Source organism: Phyllopteryx taeniolatus, chromosome 11, assembly GCF_024500385.1.
Source record: "Phyllopteryx taeniolatus isolate TA_2022b chromosome 11, UOR_Ptae_1.2, whole genome shotgun sequence".
Lineage (NCBI taxonomy): Eukaryota > Metazoa > Chordata > Actinopteri > Syngnathiformes > Syngnathidae > Phyllopteryx > Phyllopteryx taeniolatus.
Genome location: NC_084512.1, coordinates 1,143,884 through 1,164,038, shown reverse-complemented (window position 1 = coordinate 1,164,038; position 20,155 = coordinate 1,143,884). Strand labels below are relative to the sequence as shown.

Sequence of the window (20,155 nt, the reverse complement as noted above, 5' to 3'; positions counted from 1 at the left end):
CCTGGACACACAATATATCAACCTTTCTCCTAATCATCAGTCAACCAACTCCCGAGATTTTCCTGTCATAGTCCCAACATTCAAAGTCCCCACATACAGTATTAGGCTCTGTCCTTTCCTCTTCTCTTTCTGCCGAAGAACCCAATTTGCAGCTCTTCTTCTTCTTCGACTTCGACCAACAGTAGCTGAATTGCCAACGCCGCCCTTCAGGTTGACGGCACCGGTGGCGGACGTTGTTAACCAGGGCCACGACCGATCCGGTATGGAATTCTTTCGATGAACTCTCATATTTGTTTGGCAAAGTTTGAAGCCGGATGCCCTTCCTGACGCAACCCTCTGCATTTATCCGGCATACAGTTTGCACTGGCTTGTGCCCCCCATAGGGCTGCATTTGCCCCCCATAGGGCTGCATTGGCATCTTTTTCATGGACGCCCCTGCTTATTTCAGCAAGACAATGCCAAACCACATTCTGGACATGTTACAACAGCGTGGCTTCGTAGTAAAAGAGTGCAGGTACTAGACTGGCCTACCTGCAGTCCAGACCTGTCTCCCATTGAAAATGTGTGCCGCATCTTTAGTCATGTTATATGAATGTCACGGCATGTGCATGTATGACCTATGGTTATATATTTCTGTTGTAACTCATGCATGCAGTTCTGTTTTAGATGGGCATATATTCTGGTAGTTTACGTCTGACTGGTAGGGAGGGCTGCGTGACTAGTATAGGGAGAGGTTTGGTTGTGTGAATCTTTGCGTTATATTGTTGTTTAAAATGTATTTATTGTATTTCTGTGTTAGACCCCTTCTAAAATGAGAATCTCACGGGGTGACTTTATAATAATAAAATTTATGTAAAAGTCTCCATTAAACAACAAAAACATATTTTACCTTGACCCGGTCATGGAGTCCAATCCAAGAACGCCTAAAAGATCCAGCCCCTGCCAGAATCAGGTGGCGAACTACTTCATTTTCCAGATTATTGTGGATTGAAACCAGGTTTCCACCAAGAATGTTGCAAACAGTCTAATGGGATGAAAACAGTAGTAACAAAGTAAATCACAAAATAAACAGGATTTATCCCCCCCACACCTCTCCTTAAAAAAAGAGTTGGATTATAAATTTTCATTTAATGCGCACAAGACTACTAATGTGTGGTGTGTCACCAAATAATGTACCTCAGCAAGAGCAAAAGTTAATTTCTCATTTTGAAAGATTATACAGCGGTTGTCCAACTGAGTCCAGCGTGGAGGGCAATACTGATCTGCAACATATTTTGTAGAACAGAGAAATTGAAGACAGCAGATGTCTGATTAGGAGTTTGTGCCTTACAGCAAGAAGGTTCTGAGTTTGAATTTCGACTGTGGTCTTTCTGTGTGTAGTTTTGTTCTGCATGTTCTCTCTGTGGCCATGTGGTTTTCTCTGGGTACTCTGGCTTCCTCCATAAAAATGTATAGTATATGGTACCTGTATGCATTTTACACACTGGTGTTACATACTGGACTGTCTCAAGGGTGTCATGCCACAGCCGGCACCCAGGATTCGCTTTTGTTGTGGTAGACCACAGCTTTCATCGATCTTGTGCCAAGCGCCAGTTCTTTTGCTTCAATGATGCGTGCATCTGTGCTGTCTTTCAGACTGACCCTTTTTTTTATCTTAATTACAGACTCATAATTGTCTATCAGTGTGAATGTGAGCATGAATGTCTGTCTCTTAAAGTCAGCCATGTGATTGACTGATTATCGGTTCAGAGTGAGTCCCGCTTCTTGCACCATGTCTCACAATTCTGAAACATAAATTAAAAAGTGTAGTGGTATAGAAAATAGTTACTAACCTGTCTTTAAAGCAAAAGCCCACTATGAGAAAGGGAAGGGGAAACGCTGTATAAATCAAATTATACTGTAAATTGTTTATCATGTTAATTTAGAAAACACAACAGTTAATATAGGGTAGAATATGAATAGAAATAATTCAAATCGTCATTGCTCATATACTGTAGCACTGACTTAGTAGAATTTTTTATTTTAAGTACATTTCTGCCCAAATCAGCAAGTGGTCTATATATAACATCCTTTTACTTACAGTTCCAGTCAACAGTCCACTGATACCACACAAGAGCAACAACAAGTGAGGACCAAAAGCCATCTGTGGAATGAGAACAAAATACATATTACAATAATGGCTGCACGGGTTTGGATTCACAATTAACAAATAACAATTATTGATCAACTGAATTTAGAAAATTCAAGATTTAGTATATATAAAAACATAAAAGTTGATGTGACGTGAAATCTTACCTTTGCTGTTGTGATGCCTGATGCTTGGCGAATTAACTGAGGACAGAAAAGAGCAGCCTTTAAACATGTCAGCACTTGACTGATGTCCTGTCAATCTTAATTGTATTTGTCTCAGCCTCAAATGAGCTAATAATTACCACCTGGCTCTTTACACATGATGAAAAACATGCCTACAGCGACGTCGTTATAACAAAGGCGTGCCTAAAGGAATTCAAGGCTCATTTCTTTGTTTTGTTTGTATAACGAACTAGCACACTTTTGATACACACAGGCTAAAGATAGGTTAATTTGTCAAAACTTCAATATCAAACACTAAACAGTTGTCATGGGTTTGTGTTCTGGTTTTTGTCTTCCCCCTGTTTCATACACACCTGCTCGTGAGAGCATCTTCACCACCTGTGCCTCGTTCACCCTCATTACACCTTGCATTTAACCTTGTGTCTCATTTTTTCTCGTCGCCAGTTCGTTGTACCTTGTCGTCGCATTCCAGCATTCCTTGTTTCCACGTCACCGATTCATAGTCAGCCAAGACCCTGTTCCGATTATCGACCTTGCCTTTTTGCCTCATGTTTTTGGATACTGTTGCCTTTTTTGGATTGCCTGCCTGTGTACCGACCTCTGCCCGTATATTAAACCTCTCTTTTTTGAAACTGTCCATTTGTTTTGGAGTCGTGCATTTTTGGGTCCTGTCCTCTGTTCCGTTCATGACAGAAAGAACTGGCCATAACATGGACCCAGCAGACTCAGACCCGGTGCGCAAAGCCCTTCAAGCGCAGGGTCAACGCCTCTCTAAGCAGGATGAGCAGCTTGCTGCCCTCCACCTTCAACTAGAGGGACTATCAGAACATCAGGACAATATGATGAGACAGGTGGCCTCAAAGCTTGAAATTCTTATGAAAATGATTCAAAAGAAAGAACTAGTTGGCACAACACCCGATACCGCCACGGTACCAACATTTCCATGTGAAGCAGTCATCATGCAGCCACCTGCCACCTCCACTGCTGTCTGCCCACAGCTCTCTCGACCGGAGAGGTTCTCTGGAGAGTCTGGGAAGATTAAGCCGTTCATCACTCCACTTTGAGCTGCAGGCAGCTGCCTTCCCCACCGAACGGGCAAAAATCGCTTTCGTCATTTCCCACCTGACTGGTCGTGCGGAGGCGTGGGCTACTGCTGAATGGAGCCGCAATTCCGCAACGTGTCATTCGTGGGCTTTTTTCATAAAGACTATGGAGCAAATTTTTCAGTTTTCCACACCATATCATGAGGCAGCTCGCTCCCTTGTCAACTGACAACAAGGCAAGCGCAGGGTGTCAGATTACGCGATTGAGTTTCACATTCTAGCACCTGAGAGTCAGTGGAATAATAGGGCACTGCTCAATGCATTTTTTCAAGGACTATCCCCCGCCGTCAAAGATAATTTGGTCCCGCTAGACCTGCCGACCGACTTGGACACTCTCATCACTCTCGCCGTAAAGATCGACAAGAGGCTTTTGGATCGCGAGCTGGACAGAGTTCGTTGGGTCATTCCGTGAGCAACTGTCACGTCAAGGTTGCCGGTGCCGGTAGCAAGGGCACGGGAGAGGTGAGTCTTAATTTCATGGAGGAAGACCTTTCCCGGGTTCTTCCTAAAGTGACACTATGCTTTCCTGATCAACAAATTGATACACCTGTATTAATTGACTCTGGTTCTGACGCAAACTTACTCAACTCCATCCTCGTTAGACGTATGCACCTTAGAACCTTTCAAATAAAATGCCACCGCAACACCTATGCTGGAGATGGCAGTTTTATGGGCAGGATCACTCACCGCACCCAAACACTCACATTGACATTTCCTGATTCTCACTCGGAACGCATTAGTTTTCATGTTTTTGACGCCATGAATCAAGACCTTATTTTAGGGAACCCATGGTTGAAATTACATAACCCCCACATTGACTGGTCCTCTGGGCAGGTTATGTCATGGGGCAGTAATTGCGCCCAGAACTGTTTCAAGCCTCCATGTGATGTTCAGGGCTATGTTTCAAATGACAATCCACAGACCCCATCTGGGGATCCTGATTTATCTCAAGTGCCCACCTGTTACCAGGACATTAAAGATGTTTTTTCCAAGTCCAAGGCCAAATCCCTTCCACCCCACAGACCTTATGACTGTGCTGTTGACTTGCTGCCTGGAACCACACCCCCACGAGGGTTATTCTCTCTTTCAGGGCTGGAACACAAGGCTATGAAGGAGTATGTGGATGAATCACTGGCAGCCGGGATTATTCGCCCATCTTCATCCCCTGCGGGAGCCAGATTTTTCTTTGTGGACAAGAAGGACAAGACTCTTCCTCTCATCTCCACCGCCTTTGTGTTCCTGGAGGGAGCCAAGGTTTTCATCGAACTAGACTTAAGAAATGCATATCATTTAGTTAGGATAAGGGAGGGGGATGAATGAAAAACAGCATTCAACACACCAACGGGACATTACGAGTATTTGGTGATGCCTTTTGGACTAAATAACGCTCCAGCTGTGTTCCAGAACTTTGTCAATGATGTCCTGCGTGACATGTTGAATGTGTATGTTTTTGTATATTTGGACGATATTTTGATGTTCTCCCCGGATGAGGAGACTCACATCATTCATGTCTGCTCTGTGTTGCAGCAGTTACTTCAGAATGAACTATATGTCAAGGGTGAGAAATGTGAGTTCCACAAGGCGTCCGTTTCTTTTCTGGGGTTCGTGCTGGCTCCAGGTGAAATCAAAATGGACCCTTGGAAAGTTGATGCCGTGACTAATTGGCCCATTCCCACCTCACGCAAAGACGTACAAAGGTTCTTAGGGTTTTCTAATTTCTACAGAAAGTTCATGAGAAATTTCAGTTCTATAGCCTCGCCTTTCCATGATCTTACCTCGCCACACAGACTTTTCGTATGGAACCCGCTTTGTCAGGCAGCTTTTCAGAAACTTAAATCGAGCTTTACCTCCGCTCCCATCCTCACTTTGCCAGATCTCAAACAGCAGTTTGTGGTAGAAGTTGATGCGTCTTATGCCAGAATATCTCTCAAGGATGGTAAATTACATCCTTGTGCTTATGTCTCAAAAAAACTGACCCCAGCCGAGAGAAATTATGACATTGGTGACCGTGAACTGCTGGCAGTCAAGGTGGATTTCGTGGAGTGGAGGCACTGGCTAGAGGGGGCACATACTCCGCTTTTAGTATGGACAGATCACAAGAACCTGGAATATATTAAGTCTGCTAAGAGATTAAATGCGAGGCAGGCTAGATGGGCTCTGTTTTTTACTAGATTCAATTCCACGTTATCCTACCGAGCCGGTTCTAAAAATGGTTTGCTTTATCACGCATTTTCTGCGCAAATAATTCTTAGTCCGACCCTAAAACCATTTTGCCCAAGTCATGTTTCGTTTCTGTTTTTGTTTGGAACACTCTTAGCCCTGAAAATTACCCTGAAAACAGGCTTTATGTGGTTCCGACCTTAAGGGCAAGAGTCATCCAATGGGCTCACACTAACTGTATGTCACCCAGGCATTGCCAAGACTCAATCTGTGGTCGAACAGCGCTTTTGGTGGCCTAATGTTAGAAGGGATGTTACCAATTATGTCAATGCTTGCCAGGTATGTGCTGCCAAGCTCTCTCGTCAACGTCCTTCTGGGGAGTTGCGATGCCTGCCAATACCACAACGTCCTTGGTCAGACATCTCCGTAGACTTTGTGACGGGATTACCGGCCTCGAAAGGAAAAACCACAATTCTCAGTCGTGGACAGGTTCTCTAAAATGGCACACGTAATTGCACTCCCGAAACTCCCCTCAGTGAAAGACACTGCCGAGATAATGATACACCAGGAATTCAAGTTCCATGGTTTCCCCAAGAATGTGGTATCAGATATTGGTCTCCAATTCATTTCGCAATTTTGGAAGGAGTTTTGCAATCTCATAGGTGCTACCGTCAGTCTGTCATCTGGGTTTCACCCTGAAACTAACGGCCAAACCGAGAGGCTGAACCAGGACCTGGAGACTGGGCTCCGATGTCTCGCTTCACAGGAACCACGATCCTGGTCTCAGAAACTGGTTTGTGTTGAATTATCACACAATTCTCTCCCCTCTGCATCCACTGGTCTATCGCCTTTTCACGTTGTGCATGGTTACCAACCATCTCTGTTTCCTGCCATAGCCCCAGAGTCCACAGTTCCAGCAGCTTTGACTTTGGTGAGACGCTGCAGGAGTACCTGGGAGCGAGCCCGCCAGATGTTGCTGCGCCAGGGACGGTCCTACAAAACCGCTGCTGACCTTCGGAGGGCACCGGCCCCGAACTACAAAGTGGGTCAGCGAGTTTGGCTCTCTACCAAGCATATTCCACTCCGGGTGGAGTCCAGGAAGCTCGTTCCCAGGTTCGTTGAGCCCTTCCCCTTCACAAAGATCATCAACCCTGTCACCTTGAAGCTTAGTCTCCCAAGGTCAATGCGGGTCCACCCTTCTTTTCACGTCAGCCTGCTCAAGCCAGCCCGGGAGTCCCCTCTGCGTTCCAGCATTCCTTGTTTCCAAGTCAAAGACTCATAGTAAGACTAGACCCTGTTCCGATTATCGACCCCGCCTTTTTGCCTCACGTTTTTGGATACTGTTGCCTTTTTTGGATTGCCTGCCTGTGTACCGACCTCTGCCCGTATATTAAACCTCTCTTTTGTGTAACTGTCCATTTGTTTTGGAGTCGTGCATTTTTGGGTCCTATCCTCTGTTCCGTTCATGACAGTAAGTAGCACTGGGGCCCCCCAGTTCAACATTTCTGTTCACACAGTATACCAACGATTAGTGTTGAATCAAATACATAGTGAAATTCTCCAATGACATTGTCATTTTTAGCCTTCTCACTAAAGACAAAAGCTCAAGCTTTCACCAAGTTGCCGTGGCCCAGTTTGTCAACTGGTGTGACGCGTACCTGCTGGAGATAAATACAACTAAAACTGTAGCGATGCTATTTGATCCCTGAGCAGTTGGGAACCAAAGCCTGTAGCCAGTCATGGCCAGGACATCAAGCAAGTGAAAACTTTCAAGTACTTAGGAGTAGGGGTGTCAATTTATAGCATTAATGATGATTAATTAATGACCATCATATTTAGTGTGGTATGTTTTTTAATTGTTTTGATCTACTTTTTAATCAATTCACTGTTTCCTGTATGTAAGTAAGTTTTGTGAACGCTTGCTTGTACTTGTGTTGCGTTGCCTCGTTCTGCTGGTGTTTTAAGGTAATATTTTCTTGATAAATTCAAGCCTGTGTTGACACAGGTTGATTTGCTTCCAAACAAAGCAGGTTTAGCCTACCCCATCAATGTCTGCAGAGCTAACGTTAGCAGCAAAGACGAAGCGAGCCATCAGAAAACTCTTTGCCAAACTAAACTTGAAAACACCTCGCGTACGAGTAAGTCTGAGACAGACCGGCTGACGAATGCATGTTTTAATGATGAATATTGTTAGTTTTGATGTGCTAACTTAGAGAAATATAATTGATATTTTATATGTATTATCTGAAACAGGAAAAACAATGTTCATTCTTCAGTACTGTATATTGCTTAGAAAAGTGTTCTTACCATTTTGAATCTGTTAACTTCAGCACTAGGACCTGATGTTTTACCAGTATCCATCCATCCATCCATTTTCTGAGCCGCTTCTCCTCACTAGGGTCGCGGGCGTGCTGGAGCCTATCCCAGCTGTCATCGGGCAGGAGGCGGGGTACACCCTGTACTGGTTGCCAGCCAATCGCAGGGCACATACAAACAAACAACCATTCACACTCACATTCACAACTACGGGCAATTTAGAGTTGTCAATTCACCTACCATGCATGTTTTTGGGATGTGGGAGGAAACCGGAGTGCCCGGAGAAAACCCACGCAGACATGGGGAGAACATGCAAACTCCACACAAGCGGGGCCGGGGATTGAACCCCGCAAATCAATTAATATCAGATCATAATGAATTAATTACTTTTTTAAATCACTTGACAGAACAGCAGCTCTACTCTGAGCCCCTCCCAAATGACCGTGCTTCTCACCCTATCTCATCCCTGACCTGGAGAGGGCACTCCACCCTTTTCCGACTGAGCACCATGGTCTCAGATTTGGAGGTGCTGATTTTCATCACAACTGCTTCACACTCTGCTGCGAACCGCTCCAGTGAGAGCTGGAGATCACGGCTTGATGAAGCCAACAGAACCACATCATCTGCAAAAAGCAGAGATGCAATACTGCGGCCACCAAACCGGATCCCCTCTACGCCTCGGCTTGATGCCTCGGCTTGATGTCGATCAACGGGTTCGGGGGTTTCCGCCATGACAGGCATCGACGTGAGCATTGAAGTCCCCCAGCAGAACGATTGAGTCCCCAGCGGGAGTGCTCTCCAGCACCCCCTCCAAGGACTTAAAAAAGCGTAGTTACTCGAAACTCTTGTTCGGTGCATAGGCACAAAAAAAAAGTCAGGACCCTTCCCCCCGCCCGATGGCAAAGGGAGGCTACCCTCTCATCCACTGTGGTGAACCCCAATGTACAGGTGCTAAGCCAGGGGGCAATAAGTATACTCACACCTGCGCCTCGCACCGTGAGCGCCTCCAGCCTTGGTGGAGTCCAACCCTTACCGGAAACGAGTCTGACTTACTGCCGGCAATGCGGACCAAACGCTGACACTGGTCGTGCAGGGACTTAAAAGTTTTTTTGTTGTTGTTGTTTTTTTTTTAGGACAATGTCATATACTGCCTGCAGTTCCATTATTGTAGCCGGGAGGGCGCTTTGCGTTTTCTTTCTTATCACCACCGGTATATAAACCTGCCTGTTCCAGGAAATCCTCGCCGAAGTATTGCAGTTACTTTCAGTGGTACCACGGCCCATTTCCCTCCCGTAAGTCAACCTATTCCTCGTTTCCTTTTTGACTGATGTGTCTCCTTGTCCCAGTGTGTTTTCCCCCCGTGTTCCTGATCCACGTAATTCCTCCCGCCAAGCCAGCCACCTGTCCTCACCGCTGCCTGCCACCTGTCCACACCGCCGCCTGCCAACCCACCTAGGACCACCGCCATTACCTTTCATCAATAAACTATTCATCCTTTCACATCTGCCTCTGACTGCTCTTGGATCCAGCCACTCTCTAAACTGTCCTTTTCAAATCTGCAGTAGAAGGTATTCAAGTCGTTGGCTAGTGTGCTATTGTTCTGAGCTTGGGGGGATCGTCGCTTGTAATAGAGCGTCGATAGAGCACAATCTGCCGTATGTTTGCCCGAGAGCTACGATAACTAGGAGGCAAGTGTAGCATCCCGAGACGTACAAAAAATTCTAATACAAATATCAGCAGAAGCCATATTCTAAAATCAAAAGGAAGTGTGTTATGATTTATTTGAATGTACACTTTTGGACGGGTTTTGCACATTTACAGAGGTGATACTTTTGCAAACTTGTCCTAGAGGTTTCATTCAATTGACTTCAAACTTGGTCTGTACCATCTCAAGACCTGGGACGTTAAAAGTTCTTAAAAGCTTATTTTTTTTCTTCCCCGCCATACTACGACGGGGGCAGGGCATCAAAATTTGCATGTCAAATATCCTCCACAAAAGACCAAATGCTTAATAACTCCCCTGTGAATGCTCCCAAAAATCCCAAACATCACGTTTCATTGGAGTCACAACCTAAAGACGTCTATATGACAATTTTTTTTTAGCTATACGTATAGCACCACATAGTGGCGACAAGAAATATTATCTTTTACAGTTTACTGTACTGCGTCGAGCACGCAGTTCCACCTGAAATTTTGTCAGTAAAAAAGTCGCTCATAGCGTCACCTACTGGCAAAAACAAAAGACATGTTTCATATTTTGTTGTTCTCCTGCTGGCAAGTTAATCACATCTACCTCATATTTGGTCAGAAGAGTGTCAAGACCTTCATGATATTTGCCGCATTCTTCGCCAATAAAAAGGCATCGTTTTTTAGGGTAAAACTTGTGAAAACTCGTGACATTTTGCACACAGATCAAGTGAGTGTGAATGGTTGTTTGTTTATATGTGCCCTGTATTTGGCTGACGACCAGTTCAGGGTGTACCCCGCCTCCTGCCTGAAGATAACTGTGACAGGCTCCAGCACTCCCTTGACCCTTGTGAGGATAAGCGGCTCAGAAAATGGATGGATGGAAATTCAAACTTTAGATGTTTCATCCACAGATGTTGAAGATGAAAATTTATCAAAAGCTTTTTATTTTGTCGGATACTGTTGCCGCGTGACGCAACAAACTGATGTTTTATTATGACAACAAAAACTGTTTTAAAAAGCTGCACCTCGGATGCTCATATACAGTATTTTCAAAATGTCACACATTTGATGCGAGTCCAGGTCGGAAGACGTCTGAAAACAATTATTTACTCGTAGTCATAGTGCCACGAACAAGCAAACTCGGCAGTGCCATTTTTCTACGTACAAATCCCCTTCCATAAATGTTTTGCCTTTTCTGTTTTTTGGGGGCCAGGAATGTATTCATGGCATTTCGATTTACTTTCTGTGTATCTCCAATATTACACAAATGTTCCAGGAATCTCAACTGACAACAACAATGGGCCACAATATTTTTTTAATCCCAGGATTTAATTGGGCAGCATGTTAGCCGACCGGTTAGGACAGCCACCTCATAGTTTAGAGGTTTGGCCTTCATAGGTGGAGTTCACATGTCTGTAGGTGTGAACGATAATGAACCGCAGTAATTATCAGACATTAAAAAGTTAATTTTACAAGCATTTTTTCAGGTGAAGTCTGCTACAGTGAAATGAATGAAATTATAGGAACATATTTGGCAAGACAAGACAAAGCAAAGCTCTCTCCAATTCAGGTGGTGTATGGAAATTACCTTGAGTCGGACAATAATGCTCTGCTTTGACACTGACGGACAGTTCTTTTGTTTGTGATGGTTTGGTCAGTTGTGTTAGTTTATGTAGAGGCAATAGGGATGAAATTGCATAAAAAATTCATCCAGCAATTATCATCTTAACGTTTTTAATAGAGCACTTTAAAAACAACTGCAGATGAAACAAAGTGCTGTACATGAATAAAAATCTAAGGTAAAAGAAGACAAACCTAACAGTTTAAAACAGCAGAACAATAAGGTGAAAAACAATAAAAACAAATGACACTAAAACAAGGGCAGAGTCTCTTGCTGTGTTGAAAGCTGTCAGGATCTGTGTTTTTGTTTAGATTACATTTAGTTTTCATTATTTGGTTTGTTTTCCTGTGTCCCATGTTCATGTCTTGTCTCGTTAGGTTTTCATTTCCACCTCTTCTCGTGAGCCCTGACATTGGGTCAACCAATCAACTCCCTCCACCCACTCGTGTCTTGTCCAGGTGTGCTTCGTTGTTTCGTTGGTTAGCTTGTGTTTAGTTCCCTGGTTTCTTCAGTCTGTGTCTGTTTGTGGTTGTTGCTGTGTTAGTCACAATCTAGTTGTGTTGCTTCTGTAGTATACTTAAATCGTACCGAAGTCAGAATTCCTTTGAGAGGACCAGATGTTTTGAGATCAGTATTCAAGCCAACCATCTTTTCTTTGTATTTCTACATCAAAGGAATTCCTTCAGCCATTTGTATGTTTATTAAGGTTTCTTTCTTTTCTCAGACAGTAACCTGTTTTGGGTTTTGAGGTGGATTTTTTCGCCTGTGGTTCCGAGTCGGTGGTCACCAGGGAGAACTCCGGCTTCCGTTGGGCAGGAATGAATGAAGACTTCGAGACACTTGGCGTTTGGGCTAATTCGATTTATTGAACAAGCCTTAGTGTCATAACAGATGCTTACATAGCCATTTTCAAAATGTCACACATTTGTTGCGAGTCCAGGTCGGAAAACAAAATCTCTCAAATTTAAGGGGTGTTGGGATTAATTTTTGGGGGTACTGAAAAATTGGCTAGGTACGCCAATGCTGAGGAAATGACCTTGTTGATACACTTGATAGTCCTATTTCTGTTACTAGTGTTTCAAATCTTTGGCACACACAAATGATCTTTGCGCACCACACCGAAGATCACTCCAGGATTCATCTGTAGGTAAACAGAAATGAACACACAATGTTAAGTACGATATTGCTGCATTTATGTTGATTAGATTTGTCAATTATTATTTATCAACACAAGACAACCTGCAGTGCAACACAAGAACACAATTTAAATGAACCAAATAAGAACATACCTATTCTTCATATTCAAAATTCAAAAATCAAAAGGTTATAGATCAATATACGTCACTCACCATGTGAAGATAATCATGGAAGATGCATTCATACCTTGAAAGTTTATTTCTGCACAGTCTTGATTTGTATCCATTCTCGGCCGGTTATTCGCCCAGTCATTGAAATCAAAGGGTGAGCCATCTGTCCACAAAAATTCTCCATCCTGAAAGACACGATTGTTATACACACTTCACAGTAAAACTGTTCAGCACAAAAGGCATACAGATCCACCATTCTGCATGGCCATGCAGCTGATAAGGACATCCATCCATCCATCCATCCATTTTCTGAGCCACTTCTCCTCACTAGGGTCTCGGGCGTGCTGGAGCCTATCCCAGCTATCATCGGGCAGGAGGCGGGGTACACCCTGAACTGGTTTCCAGCCAATTGCAGGGCACATAAAAACAAACAACCATTTGCACTCACATTCACACCTACGGGCAATTTAGAGTTGTCAATTAACTGAGCATGCATGTTTTTGGGATGTGGGAGGAAACCGGAGTGCCCGGAGAAAACTCACCCAGGCACGGGGAGAACATGCAAACTGCACACAGGCGGGGCCGGGGATTGAACCCCAGATCTCAGAACTGTGAGGCAGACGCTCGAACCAGTTGGCTACCGTCGCGCTCTATTAAATAACAATTTTCTCTAAAAACAACAACAACAACATATTTTACCACAACCCGGTCATGGAGCCCAATCCAAGAACGCTGAAAAGATCCAGCCCCTGCCAGAATCAGGTGTCGAACTACTTCATTTTCCAGATCATTGTGGATTGAAACCAGGTTTCCACCAAGAATGTTGCAGACAATCTAATGGGAGGAAAATAACTAAGAAAGTAAATCTCAAGATCAAAAAAGTTACATTTTGAACTTTCATTTAATGTCCACAAGACTACTAACACGTGAGTGTGTGTGTGTGTGTGTGTGTGTGTGTGTGTGTGTGTGTGTGTGTGTGTGTGTGTGTGTGTGTGGTTGGGGGCAAACAATGTACCTCGGAAAGTCGGAAATTTAATGCCTCATTTTGAAAGATCATACAGCGGTTGTCCAACTGAGTCCAGCCTGGAGGGCAAGACTGATCTGCAACATATTTTGTAGAACAAAGACATATTCAGGACAGCAATGTTGTGTGTTTAGGAGTTTTGGGCTGACAGTCAGAATGTTCTGAGTTTGAATTTCGACTGTGCTCTTTCTGTGTCAAGGTCTGTTTCTGCATTTTCTCTCTATGGTCATATGCTTTTCTCTGGGTCCTCTGGCTTCCTCCATACAAATGTTTAATACACTGCTGTTACATACTGGACTGTCTCAGGGGTGTCTTGGAACAGTCTTCACCTAGGATTAGGGATGCACTACAAATTTGGTCACCAAAAAGTTTTTTGGACAGCTTGTACCCAGGACTCTCACTGGAGTGGTACAAGGTAGATCCCAGCTTCAGTCGATCTGTGCCTAGCGCCTGATCTTATGTGTCAATGATGAGTGCATCTGTGTATGTCTTTTGGATAGAAGCTTTTTTATCTTAATTATAGACTCATAATTGTCTGTGTGAATTTGAGCGTACATGGTTGTCTATCTCTTAAAGTCAGCCCTGTGATTTACTGGTTATCGGTCCAGAGTGAATCCTGCCTCTTGCACTAAGCCTCAGAATTCTGTAAAATGAATTAAAAAGTGACATGCTGTACAAGACAGTTACCAACCTTTCTTTATAGCACGAGCACACTGTGAGAAAGGGGGGGAACACTGTTTAAATTAGATTATAAATCATCAATGTAGAAAACACAAAAGCTAATATAGGGTGGTTTTACCTACAGTTCCAGTGAACAGTCCACTAATGCCACACAAGAGCAACAACAAGTGAAGACCAAAAGCCATCTGTGGAATGAAAACAGTAAAAAATGCTGTGGTTTGGATTCATGTTTAACATTGAACAACTACTGCTCAACTGATTTTAGACTTCGATTTAAGATTTTGTGTTAATAAAAATATACGTGACGTGAAATCTTACCTTTGCTGTTGTGATGCCTGATGTTAGGCGAGTGAACTGAGGACAGAAAAGAGCAGCCTTTAAACATGCCAGCACTTGGCTGATGTCCTGTCATACGAATTGTCTAAGAATTTCACTCAGCAACAAAGCTAATTATTTCTACTTGCCTGATTACGCATGCGGAAACAAATGTTCATACCTGTTTTGTTTGTTTAAAGACTGGTAATTGAATTGGCATGCTTTTCACGCCCCTCCTAGAGCCGTCACGCCCCTCCTTGAGCCGTCACCTTATTGTGGTGGAGGGGTTTGTGTGTCCCAATGATCCTAGGAGCTAAGTTGTCTGGGGCTTTATGCCCCTGGCAGGGTCACCCATGACAAACAAGTCCAAGGTGAGGGACCAGACAAAGCACGGCTCAAAGACCCCTTATGATGATGACAAACGATGGACTTGGTTTTCCCTTGCCCAGACGCGGGTCACCGGGGCCCCCCTCTGAACTTTGCTCATGTTCCGGGGGAGGCGGGGGACATCGAGTCCGAGTGTACCATGTTCCGCGCCTCCATTGCTGAGGCGGCCGACTGGAGCTGTGGCCTGTCGTGGAGGCAATCCCCGAACCCCTTGGTGGACACCAATGGTGAGGGATGCCGTCAAGCTGAAGAAGGAGTCCTATTGGGATTTTTTGGCCGGTGGTACTCCTGAGGCAGCTGATGGGTACCGGCTGGCCAAGTGGAATGCAGCTTTGGTGGTCGCTGAAGCACCAAGCTCCCAATCTTGGGTATGGGAGGAGTTCTGTGAGGCCATGGAGAAAGACGGCTTCGAGGAAATTTTGGTCCACCATCCGGTGTCTCAGGAGAGGAAAGAACACTGGGAAATAACACAGGGCTCACTGTGGCCAAGTCGTGGCTTGGTCGGCAGGCTGATGACTATGGCGAACAAACTGATGACGTGTGTCCCGAGATCGTGTGCTTGCCGCTGGGTCATTGTTTGCTCTGACAATTCTATCATGTTTCAAGGGGTATTGGCGGGGGTTGAATGAAGAGGCTGTGGAAAGGGAAGTCTGGGCTTCCCTGATAAAGTTACTGCCCACGACCCGACCTCGGACAAGTGGAAGAATATGGATGGATAGATGGATGGATGAATGGTGTGGAGTGAAAAATTTACACAAGCACAGGGAAACAAGGAAGGCAAAGCAAGAGTTCAAAGGTAAACTGGGAAGTCATGAACAGGATACACGAGAAAACAAAACAAAATCTCAATTTAGGAAACTGTAATAATATATTATACATTGTCATGTTAGAACAAAAACCACAAATACACAAATATTTGTAGGCCAAATTTGAAATCTGATTGATGAAAAAAATTGTTGTTGTTTTTTTTTTAACCTGTCCTGTTCAGCTGCTTGGTCACGGAGAATGTATGATCTTTTTGCTTTTTTTTTTGCTGGAACAGTTTTCTGTATAACGGGTGAGTTTTACAGGATACCTATCCATGGTCATTTATACAACAATGGAAGTTTATTGGAATTGCAGTAAGACAAAACAGGGTTTTGAGGCGAGCAAGAGGCCAAAATCCTGATCTGCCGTGGGCACAGTCACCACCCATGCAAGAGGGTAACAGGGCAACCGGTGACCCTTGCCAACTGGCAAAGAGGACGCATGGGAGTGACTGCCCATACTATCACACTATTATGATAATGACCAGGCCCCCGCCAAAGGCAGAGAAGACCTTGCTGGCCCTAACTGTTTGCCAATGACTCCACATCAATATTTCTTCTCATCCAATTTGGGAACTTGCAATTCAGCCAATCTCTAATCGACTGAGGCAAAATGGGCAGGTGCACCATCCTCTTGAAACCACTCAGGAAGTTCTTCCCCTAGGTTTTTAAGTTGGAACATTAGCTGGTCTCTCAACATGGTGAGTAGGATAAGTCTGAGCATTCACATGTTCATTGAAGAAAAAAAAAAAAAAATGAATTCAGTCTGTAAACCTCACCATTAAAATAAAGCAAAAGTTCATTAGTGAAGAACACTCTTTCAATGCACACAAGTATCAGTTTATTATTTCTTTTTTAACAATATTTTTTCAATCCCTGGATTTAATTGGGCGGTATGTTAGCCGACCGGTTAGGACAGCCACCTCACAGTTTAGAGGTTGTTGGTTCAAATCCAGGCTTTGGCCTTCATGGGTGGAATTTCCATATCCATCGGTGTAATTATTGCTGCGGCAGTAATTATCAGACATTTACAAGCATTTTTTTTCAGGTGACGTCTGCTACAGTGAAATGAATGTAATTATAGGAACATATTTGGCAATTCAAGACACAGCAAAGCTCGCTCCAATTCAAGTGGTGTATGGAAATTACCTTGAGTCGGTAATTTGCTCTGCTTTGACACTGACGGACAGTTCTTTTTTTGTTATGGTTTGGTCAGTTGTGTTAGTTCATGTAGAGGCAATAGGGATGAAATTGCATGAAAATTTCATCCAACAATTATCATCTTAACGTTTTTAATAGAGCACTTTAAAAACAACTGCAGATGAAACAAAGTGCTGTACATGAGTAAAAATCAAAGATAAAAGAAAACAAACCTAACAGTTTAAAACAGCAGAACAATAAGGTGAAAAACAATAAAAACAAATGACACTAAAACAAGGGCAGAGTCTCTTGCTGTGTTGAAAGCTGTCAGGATCTATCTTTTTGTTTAGATTACATTTAGTTTTCATGTTTGGTCTTGTTTTCCTGTTTCACATGTTCATGTCTTGTCTCGTTAGGTTTTCATTTCCACCACTTCTCATGAGCCCTGACATTGTGTCGCCCAATCAACTCCCTCTAGCCACTCGTGTCTTGTCCAGGTGTGCTTCGTTGTTTCGTTGGTTAGCTTGTGTTTAGTTCCCTGGTTTCTTCAGTCTGTGTCTGTTTGTGGATGTTGCTGTGTTAGTCACAATCTAGTTGTGTTGCTTCTGTAATATATTTAAATCGTACCGAAGTCAGAATTCCTTTGAGAGGACCAAATGTTTTGAGATCAGTATTCAAGCCAACCATCTTTTCTTTGTATTTCTACATCAAAGGAATTCCTTCAGCCATTTGTATGTTTATTAGGGTTTCCTTCCTTTGTCAGACAGTAATCTGTCTTGGGTTTACAACAGGCGTTCCAGTCTTCAAAGAGGACTGTTTTGCATTTTATAGGATAAGGGTACCCTTTGTGCGCCTGGCCAGTCTGTGAGACTCCAGCAGGCGGGTGTGGGTATTTCAAGGCCACAGAGTGCCACCTTGTGGCCAGCAGAACACTCCAAATATGGTCATGTGGAGGGACCACCTTCCGGGTAAACCCAGGGGCTGGGCTAATTCCACGCTCAGATAATTAAACCTTTATAAACTGGCATCCAGGAGTTTTGGGGGGCTTTTTCGTTGTCCTGGCTTTGTAAGCAGCTGCTATGACACTAAGGCTTGTTCAATAAATCGAATTAGCCCAAAGGCCAAGTGTCTCGAAGTCTTCATTCATTCCTGCCCAACAGAACCCGGTGTTCTCCCGAGGAACCATCGACTCAGAACCACAGGCGAAAAAATCCACCCTACTTCTTTTTCTGCTGAGTTTAGTGATGGGCAAGTGAAGCTTCATGAAGCACTGAGGCTTTCCTAACAATTGTGCTGAAAAACCTTCAAAGCTTCAAGACTTCAGTGACAGTGACATCTGGTGGACAACTGAAGCCATAGCAACCACGAAAGAGCACGACTGAAGCACTGGCACTGTTTCCCATGACAGCAATAAAAGTTCAGAAAAGTCTGTATGGTCATTCAAGTGTTTTGTTCATTCATAACAAATAATGATTATATCGTCACAACAATAAAATATGCAGATGCTCTCCTCCATACTCTGAAATACATTTCAGATTAAACCAAAGAATAAATGAAACGCCAAGAGCCAATGACACACAATGAAAGACTATGAGCCAATGAAAAGCTTTGAAATGTTTCGAAGGAATGAAGCGTGAAGTGAAACATCGATGACGTTCGAAGCTTCGAACGTCATCGATCAAGTGACACTGGTGTTTCGATACAAGCTCCGACACAACGTTTCGAATCACTCCAGTTCAGGAAGAGTGACACAAGCTCCAAAGCTCTTTTCTGGTGAGTTATTCCCCATGGTTTTTGTTACTTTGAATCTTGCTTTTCTGGATTTTGCTGATTGAGTGTTTTGATTCTATTACATACTTTGTTTCTTTTTTTCTTTTTTAATTTTTGAAATTAAATACCATTTTGAGACTCCTGCACCCCTGCCTTGCCTCCCTGCATTTGGGTCCTCGACTTTTTGCCTCACCACCACGAAAACCTGCAAACTGTGACACAAGCAAAGGAATGTGCACAGAAACGTCATTTCATAGACTTCCTGTGACATCACGCACTTCGAGACATGCCTGCTGGGGCCATGTTGGAGGTTGACATATTGTTTTGTTTGGGTGTTTATTGAGTGTTTGAATAGATATGTCTGATAGTTGTCATCAAATGTAAAGACAAGCTGAATTACTTTGGCCTTTGGCTGCATCGATACAGGTGGGAGGGATAAAGTTTCATTTAACAGTTTTACAGAGCTGTGGGAACTGTAGAGGAATAAAGTTGATGAGCCACACAAGAGAGTTGGAAAGAGTTGTGGAGGCTAGACTCAGGACAGAAGTGAGTACTTGCGAGCAACAGTGTGGTTTCATGCCAAGGAAGAGTTCCACAGATGCATTATTGTCATGGGTGTGTGTTCCGGTTTTTGTCTTCCCCCTGTTTCATACACACCTGCTCCTGAGAGCATCTTCACCACCTGTGCCTCGTTCACCCTAATTACCCCTTGCATTTAACCTCGTGTCTCATTCTTTCTCGTCGCCAGTTCGTTGTACCTTGTCGTCGCGTTCCAGCATTCCTTGTTTCCACGTCAAAGACTCACAGTGAGACTAGACCCTGTTCCAATTATCGACCACGCCTTTTTGCCTCATGTTTTAGGATACTGTTGCCTTTTTTGGATTGCCTGCCTGTGTCCCGACCTCTGGCCGTATATTAAACCTCTCTTTTTTGAAACTGTCCATTTGTTTTGGAGTCGTGCATTTTTGGGTCCTATCCTCTTTTCCGTTCATGACAATTATTTGCCATGAGGATGTTGATGGAAAAGTAAAGAGAAGGTCAGAAGGAGCTACATTGTGTCTTTGTCTCTCTAGAGAAAGCCTATGACAGAGTACCCAGAGAGGAACTGTGGTACTGCATGAGGAAGTCTGGAGTGGCAGAGAAGTATGTTAGAATAATACAGGACATGTACGAGGGCAGCAGCAGGTGTGACAGACGAATTTAAGGAGGAACTATTGAGAAATAAAGTTGATGAGCCACACAATGAACTTATGGGAAAGAGTAGTGGAGGCTAGACTCAGGACAGAAGTGAGTATTTGCGAGCAACAGTATGGTTTCATGCCAAGGAAGAGTTCCACAGATGCATTATTTGCCTTGAGGATGTTGATGGAAAAGTACAGAGAAGATCAGAAGGAGCTACGTTGTGTCTTATATATGTACGAGGGCAGCAGAACAGTGGTGAGGTGTGCTTTAGGTGTGACAGACAAATTTAAGGTGTGAAGGTGGGACTGCATCAGGGATCAGCCCTGAGCCCCTTCCTGTTT

The 20,155-nt window shown here is 43.8% G+C and overlaps 1 protein-coding gene and 1 long non-coding RNA gene across 3 annotated transcripts; both read right to left on the bottom strand.

Moving 5' to 3' along the window:
• Window positions 1-899: 899 nt before the first annotated feature.
• On the bottom strand, window positions 900-2,375 carry LOC133485490 (uncharacterized). The gene is made up of 5 exons (XR_009790708.1): window positions 2,296-2,375; window positions 2,081-2,143; window positions 1,833-1,854; window positions 1,177-1,262; window positions 900-1,024 (listed from the first exon to the last, which is right to left on the bottom strand). It is a non-coding gene; the product is annotated as an uncharacterized LOC133485490 (long non-coding RNA).
• Window positions 2,376-12,048: 9,673 nt separating this feature from the next.
• LOC133486168 (galactose-specific lectin nattectin-like) lies at window positions 12,049-14,680 on the bottom strand. Of its 2 annotated transcripts, none has more exons than XM_061790939.1 (7): window positions 14,533-14,680; window positions 14,337-14,399; window positions 14,225-14,267; window positions 13,525-13,610; window positions 13,209-13,343; window positions 12,586-12,694; window positions 12,049-12,343 (listed from the first exon to the last, which is right to left on the bottom strand). In XM_061790939.1, exons 2-7 carry the CDS (start codon window positions 14,397-14,399, stop codon window positions 12,273-12,275), a joined length of 507 nt encoding a protein of 168 aa, XP_061646923.1. In that variant the 5' UTR covers window positions 14,533-14,680; the 3' UTR covers window positions 12,049-12,272. The 2 variants fall into 2 exon arrangements, with proteins under 2 accessions (XP_061646923.1, XP_061646924.1); XM_061790940.1 differs by having other exon boundaries at window positions 14,225-14,246; window positions 14,533-14,678.
• Window positions 14,681-20,155: the final 5,475 nt, after the last annotated feature.

Bases quoted from the DNA above. Each gene is read 5' to 3' on its own strand.
- LOC133486168 (XM_061790939.1), bottom strand. From the start codon at position 14,399: ATGGCTTTTGGTCTTCACTTGTTGTTGCTCTTGTGTGGCATTAGTGGA. The intron at 14,268-14,336 runs GTAGGTAAAACC...TAATTTAAACAG, and splicing joins GTGGACTGTTCACTGGAACT to TGTTCCCCCCCTTTCTCACA. The intron at 13,611-14,224 runs GTTGGTAACTGT...AATATGTTGCAG, and splicing joins TGCTCGTGCTATAAAGAAAG to ATCAGTCTTGCCCTCCAGGC.